The sequence below is a fragment of the Gymnogyps californianus genome, chromosome 3 (assembly GCF_018139145.2).
Source record: "Gymnogyps californianus isolate 813 chromosome 3, ASM1813914v2, whole genome shotgun sequence".
Classification (NCBI taxonomy): Eukaryota; Metazoa; Chordata; class Aves; order Accipitriformes; family Cathartidae; genus Gymnogyps; species Gymnogyps californianus.
The window spans coordinates 95,574,825-95,595,367 of NC_059473.1; the positions used below are offsets into that span (position 1 = coordinate 95,574,825).

The 20,543-nt window shown below is 37.5% G+C and overlaps 1 protein-coding gene across 1 annotated transcript in view; it reads left to right on the forward strand.

Moving 5' to 3' along the window:
* LMBRD1 (LMBR1 domain containing 1) overlaps window positions 1-20,543 on the forward strand; it is an 86,317-nt gene that overhangs the window by 41,158 nt on the left and 24,616 nt on the right. The window contains exons 8-9 of the mRNA XM_050893833.1: window positions 10,015-10,140; window positions 12,705-12,857. Of these exons, the coding sequence (XP_050749790.1) occupies window positions 10,015-10,140; window positions 12,705-12,857 (279 nt within the window). The remainder of the gene's footprint in view (window positions 1-10,014; window positions 10,141-12,704; window positions 12,858-20,543) is intronic.

Genomic DNA, 20,543 nt, shown 5'->3' on the forward strand with positions numbered 1-20,543 from the left:
TACTGGCTTTACTGTTACAACCTGATTTAACTCATGTTGGACAGCTTTTTGTTCCATCACAGCTGTTATTTTGTGAGAAAATGATTTATTAGAGATTCTTACTATTATTTATTCACTTCAGTACAGCTAATGTTCAAAAAAGTGCAGTGGGCACTTTGTTGAAAAACAGTATGCAGTATCTTCAGAGAAGTAAGTAGTTCCATGTTTTAGTAACTACTAACTCTTGCAAGACTATTCTGTGTCAGAGGATAGTAATAACTTCTAAATAGTTTGATAGGTGGCCATTTTCAGAAGCTCCTTGTGTAAGTGGAGGGGATAATATGCTGTTCTGGGAAAAAAGAAAACAAACCAAACATTTAATACTTACTCTTAATCTAAGCAATACAAATTACTTTTTCCATCATTTTGTAATGTTAAAAACTTGGTTCTACAAGAAGCAAACTTGCATGCTTCTGCAAATGGATGTAAAAATATAAAAGTATTTTTTTAACTGCGGAAGCTGCAGTTATGTTTTTTGTGACTAACTTTGAGCTGATCCTTATTAGTACGGTCTTCTAGAATATGATACTAAAACTCACACTTCATGTTGCATTTCCTTGCTGAATACACTGAAGAATAGTCTAGTCTTTTCTTGACATTGACACTTTGGAAGACTGCGAAGAGCAGAGAAAGATGCAACTAGGGAAGATGTATATTCTAAATTTTGAACTTTTTAAGGGGATATAATAAAATAGTGGTTTTATCAAAAGTGTAGATGAAGTCTACATATGTTCATGATAGATACGTTATTACTGACAAGAGCATAAACATAGATGTCATTTTTCTCAAGTACATGCAATGTTTAAATGAGTAACATGGTTTAAACTTATTTCTTGGTATGGCTTGATTTTCAACATAATCTCGAATTGGTAGCTGTTTTTCTGTTTTAAAGCTTTAATAACACAAAGTCTACTTTTTTGGCGTTACGTAACGCATAACACTGAAGTACAGTACTTCATATTTAAAGTTGTTTTATAAGAAATGTGAACAAGTGATCCTCAGGGGGGCTCTGCAAATCCATGACCTTGATGATTTATACCGACAGCTTTCCATGTCTATAAATGTGGAATATAACAAGAAAATGATAAAATAGGACTGCCATGCTTTGTTTGAAACAGTTTCACAGATGATGTAGTTTGCATCTATTCTTTCATTAATGTGTTTTTGCATTGAAATGGTTTTATGTTGCCTTAGGTATTAATACAATAGTTGTTGTCAGCTCCAGATTGCTATTTGAATTCAGGGCAGAATAATGTATTACTCACACAATGATAGGCAGATTAATTTTTGAGTGATCTTCTGCATCTCATTTAGCATGTCCTTGAAGGATGATTATAATTGGCTCTGTAATTTTTCCAAAACATTTAATAAGCATTATTTGATTTCTTATGAAACTGTAAAGTGATACTTTTTCCTCCACCCTGAAAGAGATGTTGCAAAGCTCAGTTTGTCTACTGACAAATTTAATGACTTTCACACCTAATTTTTGTCCAGAGTATGATTTACTTTTCTTGTAGTTTACTTATTTTTATTAACAGCCAAAAAGGTTTAAAACCTCTTATCTGTCTAACCTTAAAAGCATTCATTTACTACTGATTTTCTTTTAAGTAGACATCAAACAGTTATTGAGAAATCCAGAAGTTAGTAGCATTCATTGTCATTACCACTTAATCACTTCAATGTCAATTCTTAAATATAAAAGAATTGTAGTTATTTGATTATGTTCACTTCTACATGAAGCAGTAAATAACTGAAATAGCAAACCAATTTGAGTGTTCTTTGTTTTAACAGCCCGATTCCTACTAGACTCTTGGAGAACTGTAGATATTAAACTGCTGGATCAATGGTAGTTTTGTACTTTGAGACTTTAGAGTTGCAGCTTGAAAGGAGGTTAATCTTTTGTTTAGTTGTTAATACTCTTCTAAGCCTGATGGAGCAATGCAGAAGATGGTAACTGGGCAAAACAGTTATGTTCAGTATTACAGCTGAGTCAGAGTTAGCTTTTTACAGATGATATGTCCAGCAAGCACAAGTTCACTGTGTGTAGGAGAAAAACTGTAGTGTAGAGGCTGTCATACTTGCATCTTACAAACCTTGACCGCATTTTTTTGTCCACTGAAACATTGACAAATAAGTGAGACAATCTTTGAATCTGTATGGTGGAGAGAAAACATTAATATGAAAAATGAAGGTGAATGTGTAGCAAGATACTGTAGTGATGAATGTTAGAGAAATGGATAACAAGTACTCAATGCACTGTTCATCTTGTACACAAGATGGCTCAGGAAATGCCATACTGAACATACCAGTTCAGTTTGGTCAGTCTGTTCCATGCTTTGAGATTTTTTTGTAGCAATGTTAGTCAAAAATTTATGTGCTCTTATAGCAACTGAAGATTGGATACTAAAACTTCCCATTAAATAACTGAGATTTTTATTAGTTAACATATTGAATGATTTTCCAAGCTGTATGACATGAGCTTTTCAAAAAAACCAAAAAAACAACCCCAACTGTCCATGAGATGGTCTGCCATCTTCAGATGCATTTAGGTGGCTCTCTCCTCTACTCTTCACAATTTAGGGAGGATGTGTGAACCACTGTCACTGTTTGCCGTGCTTAATGGTGTTCTGGAAATAAGATTCTTGAATTTCAATTTTTATCTTTAGAATCGTAGTATGTGTAGATAGCCAGAGATGGGAGACAGATTTCTTTAATGTGAGAAAGTAGATGGCTATTACTTGTAGAGTCAGATTACTTTTCAAGAAAACTGTGCATTCTAGGTGCACAGAGAAGAAAGGTACAGTTTCAAGAAAGGTGGAGTCCTAGTTCCTCTTACACAAGGTCAGAAGTATTGCCTGTATTGGTGTGACATACGAAAGCGCACCACACTTGAGACTACTTAATTGGACTAGCTTACCTGCTCAATCAGAAGCAATGCTGACAAAGATGTGTTGTATCCATATGAAATAGTGTTCAGTATAGGCAACTGAACTATTATCAATTTCTATGAGGGATAAAAGGTATCATAATGTGACTTCCCTCATGCTTAACATAATTCAAATAAAAACCTAATTAGGCTATGAATGCAGAAAATCTCTTCTATACCAAAATATTCTTGAAATGGAGGGGTTTTTGTGGGACATTCATATTGAAACAAACTAACTCGTACTTGACTTGTATTTCTTTAAAGCACTGCATATCCTAAATTAGAGTTTAGCTGTTTTTAGCTTGAATAGATGCATTTTTGATCACAGTCTAGTTAGTAGAATTGAACATTTTGTCTTTCATTGTCACACTTTCAGGTGAGGTCTTGAAACAAGCTGTTGTAAGAGAATAGGAATTTAAATATACAGATATTCAAAGTTGTGAGCACTTCTTCTTATGCCTTTATACAGTGATATAATAAGATTTCTCTATCTTTTTTATTTGGCTGTTTCATGTGACTTCACTAGAGGGCAGTGCTATGCAAGAAATGGTTCAGTATTAATTTCTACACTTTTTGCACAAGATTATATATACACCTTTTAAAACACATCAGTGGTAGCACTTAAAAGCCACATCAGCTTGATATATGGACCTCTAAAAATAAATGGAATGGGGAGTCTTTCTGCTATGCTACACAAGTACTTTCTGATAACTTCTTGAAATCACAAGTTTAATTCTTAAATATCTTTAACCAGAAAAAGCTGGTAAACTACCTTCAATTACAGTGCTGGTTGTGTACCAAACTGACCAGAAAAAACTTACCTGTTCTGTTTGATCTCTAACAAGGGGAGATTATCCTGTTTGGACCACAAGTTAATCATTAGACCATATCTTATTAGCTGAACATAGCAGATGTAGAAAGTGAAACATAATCAACTTCTAGTTAAACTGTAATGCCTGGTGGCTTCAGGCTTTTTGCAGTAGGTGTTCAAAGTTAGCTTTAACTCATTTAACTCTTTTTCTAAACATGTTTGCTATATTAATTTCAGTGTGTTTTTTCTGTGCTCCTCATGACTGATCTGTGTGCTTATGGCTGATCTGGTTGATTATTAGGTGTTCCAACCTTAGTAATACACCCTCTTCAGTCGAACTCTTTGGTAGCTTGTGCAATTTAAAAATGTTAAACTAGTTGTTAAGGTTCCCAGTGGAAAACCTTTCTGGATCTTTTTAATACTCAAGGGTTTATCCCTGACGTAGTTGCTTGCTGCAACTTCTGTAAAATGCAATTTTACAACTTGGCTCAACTTCACTTGTTTTCTGTCTTCTGCTTATAAGTGACTATTAACATACCGGGCAACTAATAAGAAAGACTATTCCCTTGTCTAGCCATGGGCTATGTGAGTTTGGCAAGTCTAAAGTGTTGTAAGATGCTGAGTCTGCAAGAGACCAAAGGATCAGAACAGCAACTGTTCCTTCTAAATCTTAACTGTGGAATGATGGGAGAATAGCTGGATCTGCTGCAGACAGGATGGGAAGGAAAGGGACACAGGAGAGTGAAGATTAAGTAAGCTGGAAGCAATGCTCACGTAATCGCTATTGAGGTATTTTACTGCTCTCTCTGGAGCACAGAGTATATTTGGGTTCAATGGCATGCTGAGAGAACAGCTAGTGTATGCTTCTCACTGTTCTTCAATGCCTACTGATACTGCATAAACTGTATTGAACTAATTGTTGCTTTCATGTGAGTTACAGGCTCCTGCTTTACTGATGACAGATTTCTTTGCAAATTCCTGTCTCAGGCCTAGCTACTACTTCTGTGAATAACAAATAAGGAAGAAGTCGTAAGAGCTTTGTTTAGACTGTTCTTTTTATAGGATAGGTAAGCTGGGTTTTTTGTTGCTTTGCTTAAGTTCTGGTTTTTTTCTCTTCTCCTTTAGAGTAGAAGGCCACCTACTTCAAGAAAACTATGAAGTATAAATGTGAACTTCATCCATCTAGAGATATTATCTGTATTGCCTGTGGGCAGACTCTCAAATGGGAATGAAACAGCTGCTCACAGATGATGCCTCTAACTTGTACTTACTAGGTAGTGAGCTCTTAGGGTTTGTCTTTCCAGCCCTTAAGCTAACTGATGGGGGTGATCTCTTAAATGGATCACTTGTGGGGATTCAAGAGAGGGGAATCTTCTCTAAAATAAGTTGGTTTAACTATAAATTTAGATTTTTTTTTTTTTTCCTACTGTAAAATGGGGTTTCAGTGAAGCTGATCAGGCATTCAGTAACAGCAGAGATAGCAGCCTGAGACTTTAAAGACATAACCTTGCAGCACGTATTATCAGATACCAGCCTGAACAGTTAGTGTTTAGTACTAGATTTAGTTCACTTTCAAGAACCTATGTGGAAAAAACCCATGTATGCTGTAATTGCCTGTTACATTTGGATGACTGTTTTTACTCTTCAGTGCAGTGCCTCTTATCTGACTTAACACTTCTAGGCAAAGGTTGTCTAAAAATAAGTCCTAGAAACTGTTGTTTCAATGGTATAAATATGTCAAGACTTAATTACTTGTTTTATCAAAATTCATGTATATGAACTAAGTTGTCTTAACTACTTGAAAGGCACTTCTGATCTGGTTTCATTCATATTCCAAACTTTGAACCAACAATTTGTTTCAGGACTGAGCCCTCTCTTGGCTTTAGTGTAGAGCTTTGGTTTTCCTGTGCTATCTTCAATACATTGCTTGCTTGTTGAGTTGCAGATGCCCAAAATAATAGCCCATGAATAACTTAATCCCCTGGGTTAGTGCAAGTGTTAAAACTTCATTCTGGGCAGCCTTGAACTTCTACCTCCAGCCTGAAGGGAAATGCACCCCTGAAACTGAGCTAATACAGCTTCTGTTCAGACCTGTGGCACATCACATGAGATGACTCATCTTTCTGTCCTTCATTCTATATATTGATGTCTTGAAGGACCAGTGTGGCTTTTCCCCCACTGATGATGGGAGGCTTACTTGCATAATCATCTCACTATTAGCATCTTTTGTATTCAAGGAAGCAACTTAGACTGCCTTTATCGCTAGAGCAAGCTTGATGTTCAAGTATGTAATTCACATCTGCAAAAACAGCAAAACAATGCATCACTTTAAGAGTTGCAGTTTGCTTTGTAGAAACTTCGATTTAGAAGATTAAGAACTCTGAATTTTATTCCTTAACTATTTCTGTTGAGTAAATACTTGATATATGTTAGTTGATGATAGCTGTTTGAAGAACAGGTGGGAGCCTCTGCTTAATGGTGAAATCTAATTGCTTCTAAGCTTAGATTTGTAAAATTGTGTAGGCCTATTGTCATAGCAATCTCTCATTATTTATGTGTTTCTACATACTGAATGGCTTTAGCTCTGGCTGGTAATGTTTTGGGTTCCACAGAGGGACCTTGATTAGATTGCAGTCTGCATTCTAGTTATGAAATTGGATGGCTTATACTTTCACCTAAACTCTGGAGTTATGTTACTAGCAGCCAGACCTGAGTGAGCTCTTCAGGGTCAATATGGGCCCCATACTACTCAGTCTTCATAAATGATCTGGATGATGGGTTGAGTATGTAGTCATATAGTTTGAGAATGACATCAAATTGGGAGAAGTAGATACAACAGAATGAAGAGCCACCATAGAGACATTGACAGGTGGGAAGATTGGGCCAACAAGAACGGCATCAGGTTTAGCAGATGTTAAGGCCTGGTCTTGGAATGGATTAATTCCAAGCAATAGTTCATGCTGGGATCTGACTGGCTGGGAGATGGCTCTGCTGAAAAGGACCTGGAAGTCCTAGTGGACAGCAAGCTGAGCATGAGCCAGCAATATGCCCTGCAGCAGAAGGGCAAACAGTGTCCTGGGCTTGCATCAGCAAGAGCATAGACAGTATATCAAGGGACGTGGTTATTCCACTGTACTTGGCACTTCCAGAGCTACACCTGGGAATACTGTGTCTGGTTTTGGTCCCCCAGTTTAAGAAACTGGAAAACTGTAGAGGCTACAGTGGAGGCTTGTGAAAGTGATTAGACAGTTGGAGAAAGCAACCCATAAAGAAGGGTTGAAGGAATTGCAATTCTTTCTTCAGCCTAGAGAAGAGGAGGATTGGGGGAGACTACTTTTTAGCTCCTGTAGATAGCAAAGCAGCTTAATGCTCTCAAAGGAGATACTCTAAAGGGAGAACTGAGCCACATTTATGGGCAGAGTTGTAAAGTCTAGCCTAAGTTAAATTCTTTTCCTTACCTAAAATACTTAATCTTGTAGGTAGGCCTTTCTGTGGTTGTATAGCTGTGTTCAAACCAGAACTTCTAGAATGTCTTGGAAAGCATGAGATTTCGTTGCCATCACTAGCCTGTGATAAGAGATGTCTTTCCCTTGTGTAGCTTTTAGAGCAAAAAGCTCTAACATAGGGACTGAAATTGCCAGTTACCTTTTGTAGCTAAAAAAATGGAGTTTAAGTTTATTTGGAATGGTCTGTAAACAGTGCTGCAAATACTTCTTTTTAGCTGTATTTTTGGGTGACAAATGAGGCTGTCGGCTGTGAAGTCCTGAAATGCTGAGCAGATAGCTAACAGCCTACCTTATTCTTTAGGAGTCTATGGTAAAACCAATTCTAATACTTTATAGCTATGCAAAAAAGTCATGTAGTGCAAGTTGCCAAAGATATAGCTGAATGTGTTCTTTGCTAATATATACTTCAAGAAATATTTGAAGGAAAATACTTTTCTCCTACCCTTACTTAAATACTTTAAAGTGTTTTAACAGGTACCACTGTTTCCTTGGGTTTGAAGCCTGTTGAGAGGCACATATGCTGTCTGCTTGTTGAACTTAACTGACACTGTTCCAACAATTTACTGGTAATTGTCACTTTGAACATAAGAAACCTAATTCCACAGTGTCCTCGTTTCAGCTGGGAGAGAGTTAACTCTCTTCTTAGTAGCTGGTACAGTGCTGTGTTTTGGATTTAGTGTGAGAATAATGTTGATAACACTCTGATGTTTTAGTTGTTGCTAAGTAGCACTTATCTTAAGCCAAGGACTTTTCAGTTTCCCATGCTCTGCCAGCAAGGAGGTGTGCAAGAAGCTGGGAGGGAGCATAGCCAGGGCAGCTGACCTGAACTAGCCAAAGGGTATTCCATACCATGGAACGTCATGCCCAGTATATAAACAGGGGGGAGTTGGCTGGGAGGCATGGATTGCGGCTTGGGAACTAACTGGGCATCGGTCAGCGGGTGGTGAGCAATTGCATTGTGCATCACTGTTTTTTTTTTTTTTTTTTTTCTCCCCCCTTCCTTTTTTTGTTATATTCCTTTTCATTACTATTATTATTATATTTCATTATTACTATTGTTAGTATTATATTTGACTTTAGTTATTAAACTGTTCTTATCTCAACCCACGAGTTTTACTTTTTTTTTCCCCTTTCCTCCTCCTCACCCCACTGGGAGGGGGAGGGGGAAGCAGCTGCGTGATGCTTAGTTGCTGACTGGGGTTAAACCACGACACACAGTAAGTGAACAAGGCTGTCAGACTGCTAAACTTTTGTTTCATGCTTTCGTAGCCTATTACTTGGAGGAATGTTTCTTGAAATCATGGAATATTGTCACTTGCAGAGTGAGACTGAAGTTTGTGGGCGCAGTGTCAGATATTTATATTGAAATGGTTATTAATTTAAATAGTTAATGTGGTTTCGAGCTATAAAAATAGTAAATAAGACCCCTTTTTTAAAGGGGCTTAGAAATGGGTGTTGGTGGCAGGGTATATGGCATGTTGAAAAGTACACAAAAATGGACAGTGTCTTGCTTTGAGTACAATGCATGAGACATCAGTATGTCTGAGTAGGTTCTTAAGCAGGTCAAATCAAGTCTTGTGTACAGAAAGCTCATGTGATCCGACAGCATGTATAGTGACATTTGTAACACACTAGCATTTGTGTTAAATCTATTCTCAGTATGAAATGTAAAACTGTGCTTGAAGGAGGGAGTGGTATTCCTGTGAAAAATCTAGAAAACTGCTCATTTCTGAAGTTAGCGAATGTTCAGATATCAAGCACTCTAGTAAAACTGCCTGTGTTAATTGTGATTAAGAGAAAGAAAAGAAACATTCCTGCTCAGTTCGGCACCAAGAACAACCTATCACCAACAGCCTCCCACCCACAGGAAAACAAATAAAAAGCCTATGGCTAATGTCTCTAAACTGCTTGGAGAAATTTCTGACCTTGGCCTAGATCTGTAAGACTCATAGAGGAGCAGGAAGGAAATAGTGACATTTTCTTCTTGTTTACCTCGCCTCAAATAGCTGTTTCTTCTTATGTTAGTGGAAAGCTTACAGACTTTGCATTGGAAAAATCTGGGCATAGTGTTGATGTAGAAGCTGGCAAACACTTTGAATGGTATAGGATTTATAACTAGGAGTAAATGCCAACAAAACTTATGAATGTGAATGGGTGTCTAAGCGGTATTGGAATGTAACTGAGTTTAGGTGTTCACCTAGCTTCTGCTGTGTCTTTTTACTGCAGAATTTTTTTAATACATCTGGTACTTTCTACATAATTTCATTTTAAAAGTTAGTTGAAGACTCCTGGCTACAAAGAAATTATGTATACTTTGCTTCTAAAACTATTTAAGTGCAATATTTAGAAATTCCTGTATTACACAATGTTTTGATTACGATCTAAAGTGGAAAAGTGAAGGTTCTGGGAAGCTAGATGATTTGACAAAAAAACCCCAAGGGCTAGCTTGATAAATCTTCAGTGGGCTATGCTTATATGAAGCCTCTATTGTCTTGGTGATAGTGAGACACTTAAGTACCATTGGAACAATGCAGGACGGTGGAATCTGCATAGCATGTTTGTTATGTTTTGCTCAAAAAAGGAAAATAATTGATTGCCTTAGTAAGAATCTGTAGAAGGAGGGTGGGAAAAAAACTCAGCAGTGATACCTTATAGCTACAACATACAGCAGCCTTATCAGATGAAAATGTATCGCAGAAAATTTGAGTATGTATGTTTCCTTTTTATTCTAGGCTTATGGTATGTCAGCTTTGCCTCTAAACTTGATTAAGGGAACTACCAGTGCAACTTACGAACGTTTAGAGAACACTGAAGATATTGAAGAAGTGGAGCAACATTTATTAAGGATTAAATCAAAGGTATGGTCTTCACTGTTCTCACTTTCTTAATGAATTTTTTTTTCTTGCTTGCTTACTAGTTTACGGTCATGCTGTAGAGTTTTTGTTCCAGAAAGAATAGCAAGTCAGAAGTGACTAGCTTGCAGTTATTTGAGTTATTTGGAAACAAATGTGGTCACCTGCATATTAGCGATCAGGTTTTTCTTTATCAGTCCTGCAGCAGTAGTTATTTATGTCTAGCTAATAATGTTGCTGACGAGCTAAACTCAAACTTCTCCAGTCCTGCTTGGATATATGGAAGAGATACTTTGTAGAAGTTAAGAATATTAACCTCACTTAGTCTCCTACCAGATATGGCATCCAACTTGTTGATACTTACTCAATGTAGGTATCAACACTGAATACTTGCCACATGGAGCTGTCATGAGTTAGATTCATCAAACTGTTAATCATCTTTATGAATAAATAACAGCCCCAGATATTCTTGCTTCCCAATTAATGTACCTTGCTGTTATAAATAATTTGTTTATGAAAAGCATACATATTGAAATCTCTGTTCTGAATCCTGAACATCCCTAGGATGTTAACACCATTTGTAAACTCATGATGGCTTTGCAGCTCACTGAAATGCTCTGCCTAATGTAAGCAGGACACTTTTAACAACATAACAGCACAGGCCGAAGGACAATAAGATTTCTGCTCTACATACAAGATGCTAGGGATAATCTCCCACTGTTTTCCCAGCCCATTTCAGATAATGGTTTGACCAGTGTTTTCACAGCCCTGAGTTGGGGGAAGGGGCATTAAGATGCATCACTCTCATCCTGGCAGTCCATCTGTGCTGTTGTGTGCTCTGTGATAGTAGACTTTCAGCAGTGTTGAAACAGTTCCAACAGTCTTCCCTTGATACTTGGCTACCTCTACACACTGTGCGCACCTTCAGTGTTCTAGAAATCTTGTTGCATAATGAAAAGTAAAAAGTAGTCTCCCCCAGTTTAAATTGTAAAGTTTCAGTTTTGTACAGAGTACTACAACAACAAAGGCATCTATATTACTGAAATCGACATGAGAAAAACGAGAAACCCCTGAAAAATGGAGTGTTACTTATTACAGAAGAGTATGTTGGATTATGAGAGTTTGCAAGCAACTGGTCTTGTTGGTCAATCTAGTTAACAAATAGGATCAAAAAGCAGAAAGTCTTTAAATTATGTCTATATCTTAGTGTGACCATTAGTATAAACTAATTTTCCTTGGTTTATGGATTGTGGTCAAGATTCTGCCTCAGTCTGTAGTTGGAATCTTAGTTCTTCACTTTCTTCACAACTTCATGCAAATGTAACCGAGTGTTACTGAGAGTAAGGTACAGTGAAAACTAGAAGTATGGAAGTATACTACTTAATCTAATGAAAAGATCCAGTATGTAGTATGGTCTTCTGCTGTTAGTACACCTGGTAGCTTTATTTCATTAGTCTTGAATAATCAAAGCTTGGACTTGCAGCTTGGGAGCTTGGACTATTTTCAGAAAGTCTTTTTCAAGTCACTGAGCTGCTATACAGGGTATGGAGAATATGTGTTCCTGTTAGAAGTACATTGTGATCTCCAATTTAAGTGTTAAATGTGCTTAGAATTTGGTCTTAGCCTTGTAACCTTTTTAGAGATATTTATTTAAAATAGATTCACTTAACTTTAACAGGTGTGAAGTGTTTCACTATTTGCAGGAAGGCTCTTTTTAAAATAAGAGGAAAAAAAATTGAATAGGGAATTTCAAAACTTAAAAATATATAGTAGGAGATGTACTAAAACTACAAGAATCTGTTTTTTAATCTAAGAATCAGTTTGTTATACAGTAGCATCAATGTTAGAAACAATTTTGGTTCAGCTACCTAATGCCTATTTTGTTGCTTTTGCTTATTAGCGTATAACTGGGACTTAAGAATGTGCTACTCAATTTACAACAGTGCAATGGCACCTGCTCAGTATTTAGAGGCTCAGAATTGAAGTACATTATTGAACATAATCATCAAACAAACAATTATCTGGTACACTCAACTAATTGTTGGGGTAACGATGCCTCTTGTTTGGATTTCTGTAAGGTTAATTTTTGGAACAGCAAGTCATCTTGCTCTTGCAAGTGCAAGAAACATAGCTGAGTATCTGTAGTGGAATGCTGGAAAGAAAATACAGATGCCAAGCTTAATATATTGGCCTAGTCATGAAATTTGATTGGAAAGGACCTCTGAAAGTTGTCAGGTTCAACCCTCTACACAAAGCAAGGACCCCTTTCAGGTTAGATCAGGTTATTCAGATCACATCTGAGCATTTTAAGCGTTTCTAGCCATGGAGACTGCCCACCCTGTTAAAATTTTTGAACATCCCCATTGTGAAGAGTGTTTTCTACCACCTAATAGGAATTCCTCTTGTTGCAGCTTGTGACTTTTGCACTTCATCCTCTTGCTATGCATAGAAACACTGTGAATTATATACTACAAAGTCTTTAGAGTTGTTGTAACTCATTAAACTAGATGTCAAGTCTATTTTCTTGATTCAATGTCCCTTGATCTCTTACACTATTTTTTGGTAACCAGTGCAGAGATGGTCGGCCTCTGTCATCCAGGGATAGACGGACTGTACAACAACTAGAAGATAGACTAAGGACACTTCGAAGAAGAGAGAGGCATCTGGAGTCTATTGAGAAAAGCTGGTGGACAAAGTTCTGTGAAGCTATCCGACCTCTAAAGGTAAAACTCTTTCTCACTTTTTGAGACTCAAATTGGAATAACTTTCAGCATTCTTCTTCCCATATACATCATAGGTCAAGCTTATCAATTACCATCCTGAATATCAACTGCTTATTTTTTTTAATTACTATTATGCTACACAGTGACAGCCCTATAGCAAGCTCTGTTTGAGCTCTTGAAAAACCTTCTATTTGCCTAAAATATGATTAAGAGTAGCTTAGGTTAATGTAAAATACATGTAGCCAGCAGAAGTGAGAGATACTTTGAGAATATATGCATTTGGAATGAGCATCTTGCCAAGTGATTACCTGATCAATAGTAAGCTAGCTGCACAGAACTTACGTCTTTATACTTAACCAGTGCAAAGGAGACTAGTACTGGGGCAAAGCTTTGATCTTGGTCTCTTTTTGATCTTAGGACTTTGATTTTAGTAGATACCTGGTTTTAAAAACCAGTACTTCAATGGAACAGTATTGCCATATAAAGTATTTTTTGCCAACTAGATGTAGGAAGAAATTTTAGCATTACTTTAAACTGTAGGCTGCACTTTGGAAGGCTGAGGGGGGGGCTATAAGCAATTTCCTCTAATGTCATTGCTACTGTTAATGCTGAGTACCAACGGAAATGGGCTGAAATTGCAGTTGAACAAAAGCTTTCAGTGTGAAATTCTTAGTGGAGTTATCTTTCTATGATATGTTAGAAATCTAGACTTAGCCCTTTCATTTAAAGGACAAATATCCCTAACTATTCACTTTAACAGTTTGGATGCTTCCTTTGATTCAAAATAGCTTGTGTAGTTCCTTTAACTCTTCACACTAACCTTAAATTTGAGAAATGCTTTGGCCTTATCTATTGTCTGTAGGACTTTAACAGTTCATTGTGTTCTCATAGGATAATGTACAATATCATTAGTTACTTACAGATTATCACTTATGGTCAGGATGGTATTCCAGTGTCTCTTTGTTCTTGTGGTTTGAATGCTTTTTATTTTCTCAGTAACTGTGACAGTCACTGTGAATTGTTGACTTAAGAATCGCAGACTAAAGGGGAGTTGCAGATGGATAATTTTTCCTGATGGATTTTCACTTACAATAGGATTGTGCTATGAAGCATGTTACAAAACTTGTTTACTTTCACTTTTCCTTCAGCTGTCCTGTGAAGGTGATAATGTCCATCACTTAATAACATCTTAACTCTTGCAGGACTGTGTTACTGTTACTTTAATAGCATTTGAGTTGTCTTTGCACATACATAACTTGTCAATCGTTCAATTAGTGGCTTTCATGAAAAAGGATCTTTAAATATCCATATATAATACTTCTGATCAATGTAGAAGTACAGAAAATATCTTGGAGCTTTGCTTATTGCTTTACAACACTTCTGTCTTTAGTGCAACTTGTATATTATTGTTCAAGAATGTGGCCATTTCTCAGACTTCAAGAGAAGTTCCATTTGTTGTGAGGCAAGTACAAGATACGGAGAATGCTATTTCTGCTTTGTGTTTGGGATGGACAGGTTTATGGGAGTTGCAGACTCTTACTGGGACTGACAGAACAGAATAACATGCTCAGGAATAGCACTTAGTCTTGGAGGTCTTTTACAGTGTTAACTTAGTGTCTACATTCAGACTTTTATAAACATATTGTCTTTGCATAGTGTCCTCTTATATTCTTGCTTTAATTATGTTGTTACTGCTAATTATCTATTAGCATGTGAATTGTTGTTAAACAAAGCCAAAACTTTGTTTCTCTGAAGAGTAAGCTTTCTTTGATATGGAATAAAGTAAATTTTGAGAACAATTGTTTTACTCAAAGCTAAATCAAACTCAGATGAAGCTGTTAATTTTTCAATTAGTCAAAAGCAACACATCTGGAAGATCCCAAGGAAATGAGTAATGGTCAGCATGGGGTTGTCAAGTAATGTCAAACTAGTCTAACTTCTTTCTACAAAATGTAACCTTTCCTGTAGATAGCAAATCTACTGCTTCTCCTTTTTTTTATTATGGTTTCTCAGACTTTCATCTGATACTCTCAGCAGCAAGAGAAATGTGGTATACTCTAGGGATAGAAATAAAAACTGTTTAGGGAAGAAAAACTCCAGAGCACATAGTTATATTTGCTCAGTATGTGAACAAGACTATAGGCTGTGAAACATGGACGTCTACTCAACAATGGTAAGTTGGGAATATTGCATCAGTTTTTCATGGGGTACTTGAAAACAGTTGTGAACCAACTGAAGAGATGTCTAAGGTGAGTAATGTAAGAAAATGAAGTGCTCCATTTTGAAGGTTGATACCTGTGTGAACAGAGATGTCATGCAATAGTGGGTTGATGTGGCTGGCTGCCAAATGCCCACCCAGCTGCTCTCACTCCCTGTCAACAGGATGGAGGAGGAAATAAGATGGAAAGATGTGTGCGTTGAGATAGACAGGGCAATCACTTACCAGTTACCATCGTGGGCAAAACAGAGTTGAGGAAAATTGCCAATTAAAATTGATTTGAATGGTAAAAAACAAAGACCATTAAAACACTTTCCTACCCCTAACCCGCTCTTCCCCAGGCTCATCTTCACTCCTTTAGTCCTGACTCTGGAGTGGCACAGTGGGGATAGGGAATAGGGAGTTGCCATCAGTCTATAACACCTCTTCTCTGCTGCTGCTTCCTCCTCACACTTTGTTCCTGTTGTAGCATGGATCTACTCCATGGGCTGTAGTTCCTGGCAGAAGAACCTGCTTCAGCATGTGGGATCTCTGTAGGCTGCAGCTTCCTTCAGAAAATATCCACTTGTTCTGGTGTGGGGTCCTCCATGGGCTGAGTGTGGTTATCTGCTCTAGCATGGCCCTCTTAACAGGCTGGGGGGGGGATGTCTGCTCCATTGGCTGGAGCAGCACCTCCTCCTTCTCTGTGCTTGGTGTCTACAGGGATGTTTCTCACTTTCCTCTCACTCTGCTCTACTGTCTAGTATTTTCCCCTTCTTAGATGTGTTTTCCCAGAGGGGCCACCAGCTTGGCTGCTGGGCTCAGCTTTGGCCAGCAGTGGGTCAGTTGGAGCCAACTGGAAACAGCTGTGTCCAGCACAGGGCAGCCTCTGGCCTCTCCTCAGAGAGGACACCCTTACAGCCCCTCTACTACCAAAACCTTGCCATGTAAACCCAATACAAATAGTGTTTCCCATGAGGAATCCAGCTTTGGAACCCACATTTCAATAATGTGCCACTGGTTTTCTTTACTCTGTTAATGGATACCAGCCCTGAGAGGATGACTGCTCCTTTGAATTTTTGTGTTGCTTCAGTGTTGTTTCAAAGTCATGGAATAGCTGTCCCAAGCAGATTCAGTTTCTTTTTTTGCTGGTACATGACTACCACTGTAGGAATCAGTTGGGCAGGTGAATATTCTTTTAGCTTTTTGGAGGGCCGAATATTAACAATTTTTGGAAGTTAATTCTGAGGCTTTTTAAAGAGTTACTACCTAAGTTTGTGGATCATGTGGTCATTCCTGGTCAGAATAAATTAAGTCCTAAGTTCCATGATTATCTTAACACTTTGGAATTATCCATAGATGAAGCAACTTAACTTGACTGAGATCTGGGAGCAGGGATAGGAGGCAAAGAGCTCTCTGAATAACTCAAACAAGGACGATGCAGGAGTCAAGGGAACGTTTAGGAAGTTGAAGGGAGGTACGAGGGAAAACGATGTAAGCAGAACATGAATAACATCAGAAAAGACTTATCAGCTTGTGGCTTGATTATGTGCAGTAGCAGTGGAAAAATAGGCTAATCAATTGAATATTTCGAAGTTATTTGGCTTAGAATAAAGCATGCTTTATTCTAAGTAGCATGCTTCCATTTTTACTATTGAGAAATGCCTATATTGACATTTTTTGTTTTGGTTTTTGCTTAGCCGTGTCTTTTAATCCTGTAAGTTCAAATGTAAAACAAAGCTTTAAGTAAATCAGTTCCTACTGTCTTGCTGCTTCCTTACTTGCCCGTGTAGAGGCTTTCTATTAAGATGCTAAAGGAACTAATTTCAGGCAGCAGTGTAAGTTGTATTAGTATTATTTCAACTCATTGTTTTTTTTAAATATCTGCAGTCTTGCATAAAAACATGGTTCACTGTTTTTTGGCGTTACTTGTATGCATACTAGCTTGTACAACAGATTGTAGATTAGAAGACCCAAGCAGATACTTAGAGGTGATCAAAGTGATGTAAGTGCAAGGCAGCAGCTCTGAAACCTGTTCTGTAGCAAATGATTGAGTACAGGTGGGTATGGGATCTGTGTTTCATAGCTGAGGGATATGAGGAAGTGGCCTGGCAATGGAGCAGTTCAAACTGATTGTAGCAGAGGAGGTAACATAGTTTGAAGTATGGTTGCATTGAGGTCCTGCTTTCAAAAGAACTAGGGAGTAGGAAATAAGATTGTCTTGCATTGAAAGTTAGACTTGTCTTAATATAGATCAAGGGTTGCTTTTTTTTTTGTAATTACCTTACTAAATTCCTCTGTGTGTTGTTTGGCTGAAACCCAGGCTTTTTGTTTTCGCCTGTTCTAGCACTAAAAGCTTTTCAGCATCAGTTGATAAATAGTCCTGCTATCAGAACAAGAGGTTTTGATTAAGCGCTGTCCTTTGCTCTGAAGTTGAACATGTACTTATGTTCTCAGGGGCTTGGATTCCTTCTCATTTAGACTGACACACTTAGCCATGAAAATTTACAAAATAGTTTTGCTTTGTATCTAGAATCTTTGAAGATATTCTAGTTGGTTTAAAGCTAGTAAACAGCAGTACAGTAGTGTCCCAATAAGATTGTGGATGACAGATTTGTCTTTTGCTATAGGTGACAAGTAAAAAGGCAACAGTGAGTGTATAGCTCCTGCTGCAATGTTTTTCTAGCCTATCTTAGGCTTTATGCAGGGGGAAAGGAAAGGAAGTACTTACTCTTTCCTTTACCCAGATAACAAATGATACCCAACTGGAGGCATGCTTTTAATTTAGGTCAGGTTGATACCACTTGATAAGGCTCAGCTGGACTGTGTAAGTTGCAAGCTCAACTACTAGTCTGACTGTTGGTATTCTCTTAATCATTGGCCAAGTGCTGGTTAATAGACTAGAAATAAGGTGTTGATTGGTCTGTAATCAGTTGAGTAAAACCTAGGTAAGAGTGCAAGGATCCCTTCTGTGAAAGGCCTAAATCAACTGATGCTCTGAAATTGTGCAAGTGTAGGTTGATGTTAATTGCAAATCATTTATGGTTCAGTAGTCTTAATAGCACTGTGGAAATATAGGACAAACTAAGGTAGAATGAAAGTCTTTTAATATTGGCCTTCTCAATCTCGTATTTAATGGGACTGGAGTTGAGGTTAAAATGGGAAAAGGAGTGCTTTTTCGTATCTACTTCTAAGTGTTATGCACCACTTCAGAAGACACATATTCTAGAGGAGATATGGGTACCTGTCTACTGGTCATAGTTGGCAGAAGGTAACGAGGTAATGCAAGCTTCAGACTCTTGGTCTTAATTGTTTTTAAACATCTATTTCCTGTAGAGCTAATACCTAGTGGGAGTTTGCTGTGGAGAGGTAAAATCTTAGTACACTTAAATATGTGGAAATGCGCAAGTTAAGTATTACCCTGATATTAGTCTCTAAATCTATACCTAATAAAGCCTACATGATTTGAGTTGTTTTATAAGCTATGTTCTAATATTGTGTTTGAGTTTGCAGATGGAAGCTTATCTTCAGAATTTAATGAACAATAATAGCATTGTAACTCTGAATATCTTTAATGAGCAGCTGTAATAAAGTTCTTAACCTTTTCAAGATGGCTGTGTGCCAAGTTTTAAGGTTAATAAAATAATTTTAACTATGAAAATCCCTCATTCATGTGGAAGACCATACATTGTGTGCATGTAGAATTTGGAAATAAGTCTGTCTAGGTTGTCTCAGGTCTAGCAATCTGAAAATATTATTGTTTTGGGAAGTTCAGCATGCTTATCTGAGGTATTCCGTGACTAGGGTTTCTAGGAAAATGCAGTGAACCTGTTGGAGCTGTAACTCTAACTTGCTGTCTAGGCTCACTTTTGCGTGCCATCCCGTAACACCACCCCCCCCACCCACCCCCCCCAAGAAAAGATTGTGAGGGAGAAAACCTGCCAAAGAAGTGGAGAATGATCTCCTGAACTAGCTTGTAGCCCAGAAAAAAACAATAGGAGGTGTTCTTGTTGAGGACAGCTTGGAGAACGAAGTCCGTGGCTCGAGTGCTGTACTTGGTAGGCATAATAAAAACACTTTCCTGTGTTTTAATTAAGGTCTTAAGGAACAACCTTATTTCTCTGAATCTACTTGATTCAGACCATTCATAGAAGAACTGAAAGAAATGATGCCACCTTTGAAAGAATGAAGCCACCTTTTATCTAAAGATAAAAATGAGAAGGAAATGGGGAAAACAGAATGTACAAGTATCAGAATATTACTTTCAGTTCTCTAAACTTTCTGCTAATTTGCCTGAATTCTTCCTGTGTAAAATAAACTTTTCATACTTTGACTATATTCAGGGACTAAATCATCTAGATTTAAGCTGTTTGCTTATTTTAATCTAGCCCTTAAAACCTGAAAAATCTGAATGCACGAACCCAGCTTAATGGTTGGATTATAACCCAGTTTATTACATGCTGATATGGTTGGTTGGTCTACAAAAATCTTCATTTACTCCTGGTAAACTTAGTGTTTCATACACCACTTTGGCTTAGCCAAGAAATTCTGTTCTTATTTTGTACGTCAGGCAGTTCTGTATTAGTGTGCAAGTGCTTGCAAAAAAGCCTGCTATTGCTGATTTTAAAAACAGTAGCAGTATCAGATTTAATTGTAGTGGTCCTTAAAAATTTTTACCTGTACTTACCTATGCTTATGACTTACTGGCTAAATAACCACAGCTGTTATACTTTTTTTGGTTTCAAATTCTTGAATAGGGTATGCACTCCAAAGGAAGATTGTGGGGCAAATAACTCGCCTAGTGCAGCTAAAGGGGTATGGAAGCTCTTCTAGAACTTTCTCCAGAAGAGAGGCCTTTATTTGGCAGTTATGATGTGGTCATAGTAATCTCATTTTAATCACTTGTGGATAGAAAGTGTTTTAGAATAATAGTATTTAAGTAGCACTTACCTAGATTTTCTTGAAACTCAAGTATTTTTCCTACTACCTTAGTATTTATAAGCATCTTATTTTTTTCTAGTCCGTTCTCAAGTCTTCACATCACTTCAAAGTTAAATTTCTAGGTGATTTAAACCTTTGAGTCAAAATACTTTGAAGTTGATGATTTCTATAACTTGAACCTTGAAAATTGCTTTGAAATACTCAATACTGATGAGTAACTGAGAGGACTTGCAGGCAGAAGCAAGAAAAAAGTAGACCTGGTATTTGGGCTTGGTTACTTGAGTTTTACATCATTCCCTCCAAGTGCTTTGGTCATTGTGTGTTTCTGAGTAGTGGTACAGAAGAGAGCTCTCACTTGGGAAAGGTGAGAGATTCCTTGTAAGCTGTGCACAGGTTGCCTCCTCTTGGAAGATGAGCACACAGGTGTGGTGGCCAAGGGAAGCAAACTCCAGTTTCCCTTAAACACAATTACATGTATATGGTTAAGGTTTTCCAAATAATATAGCAAGTACAGGTTGTGCATTCTGCTAAATGCTGTGTTCATTTAA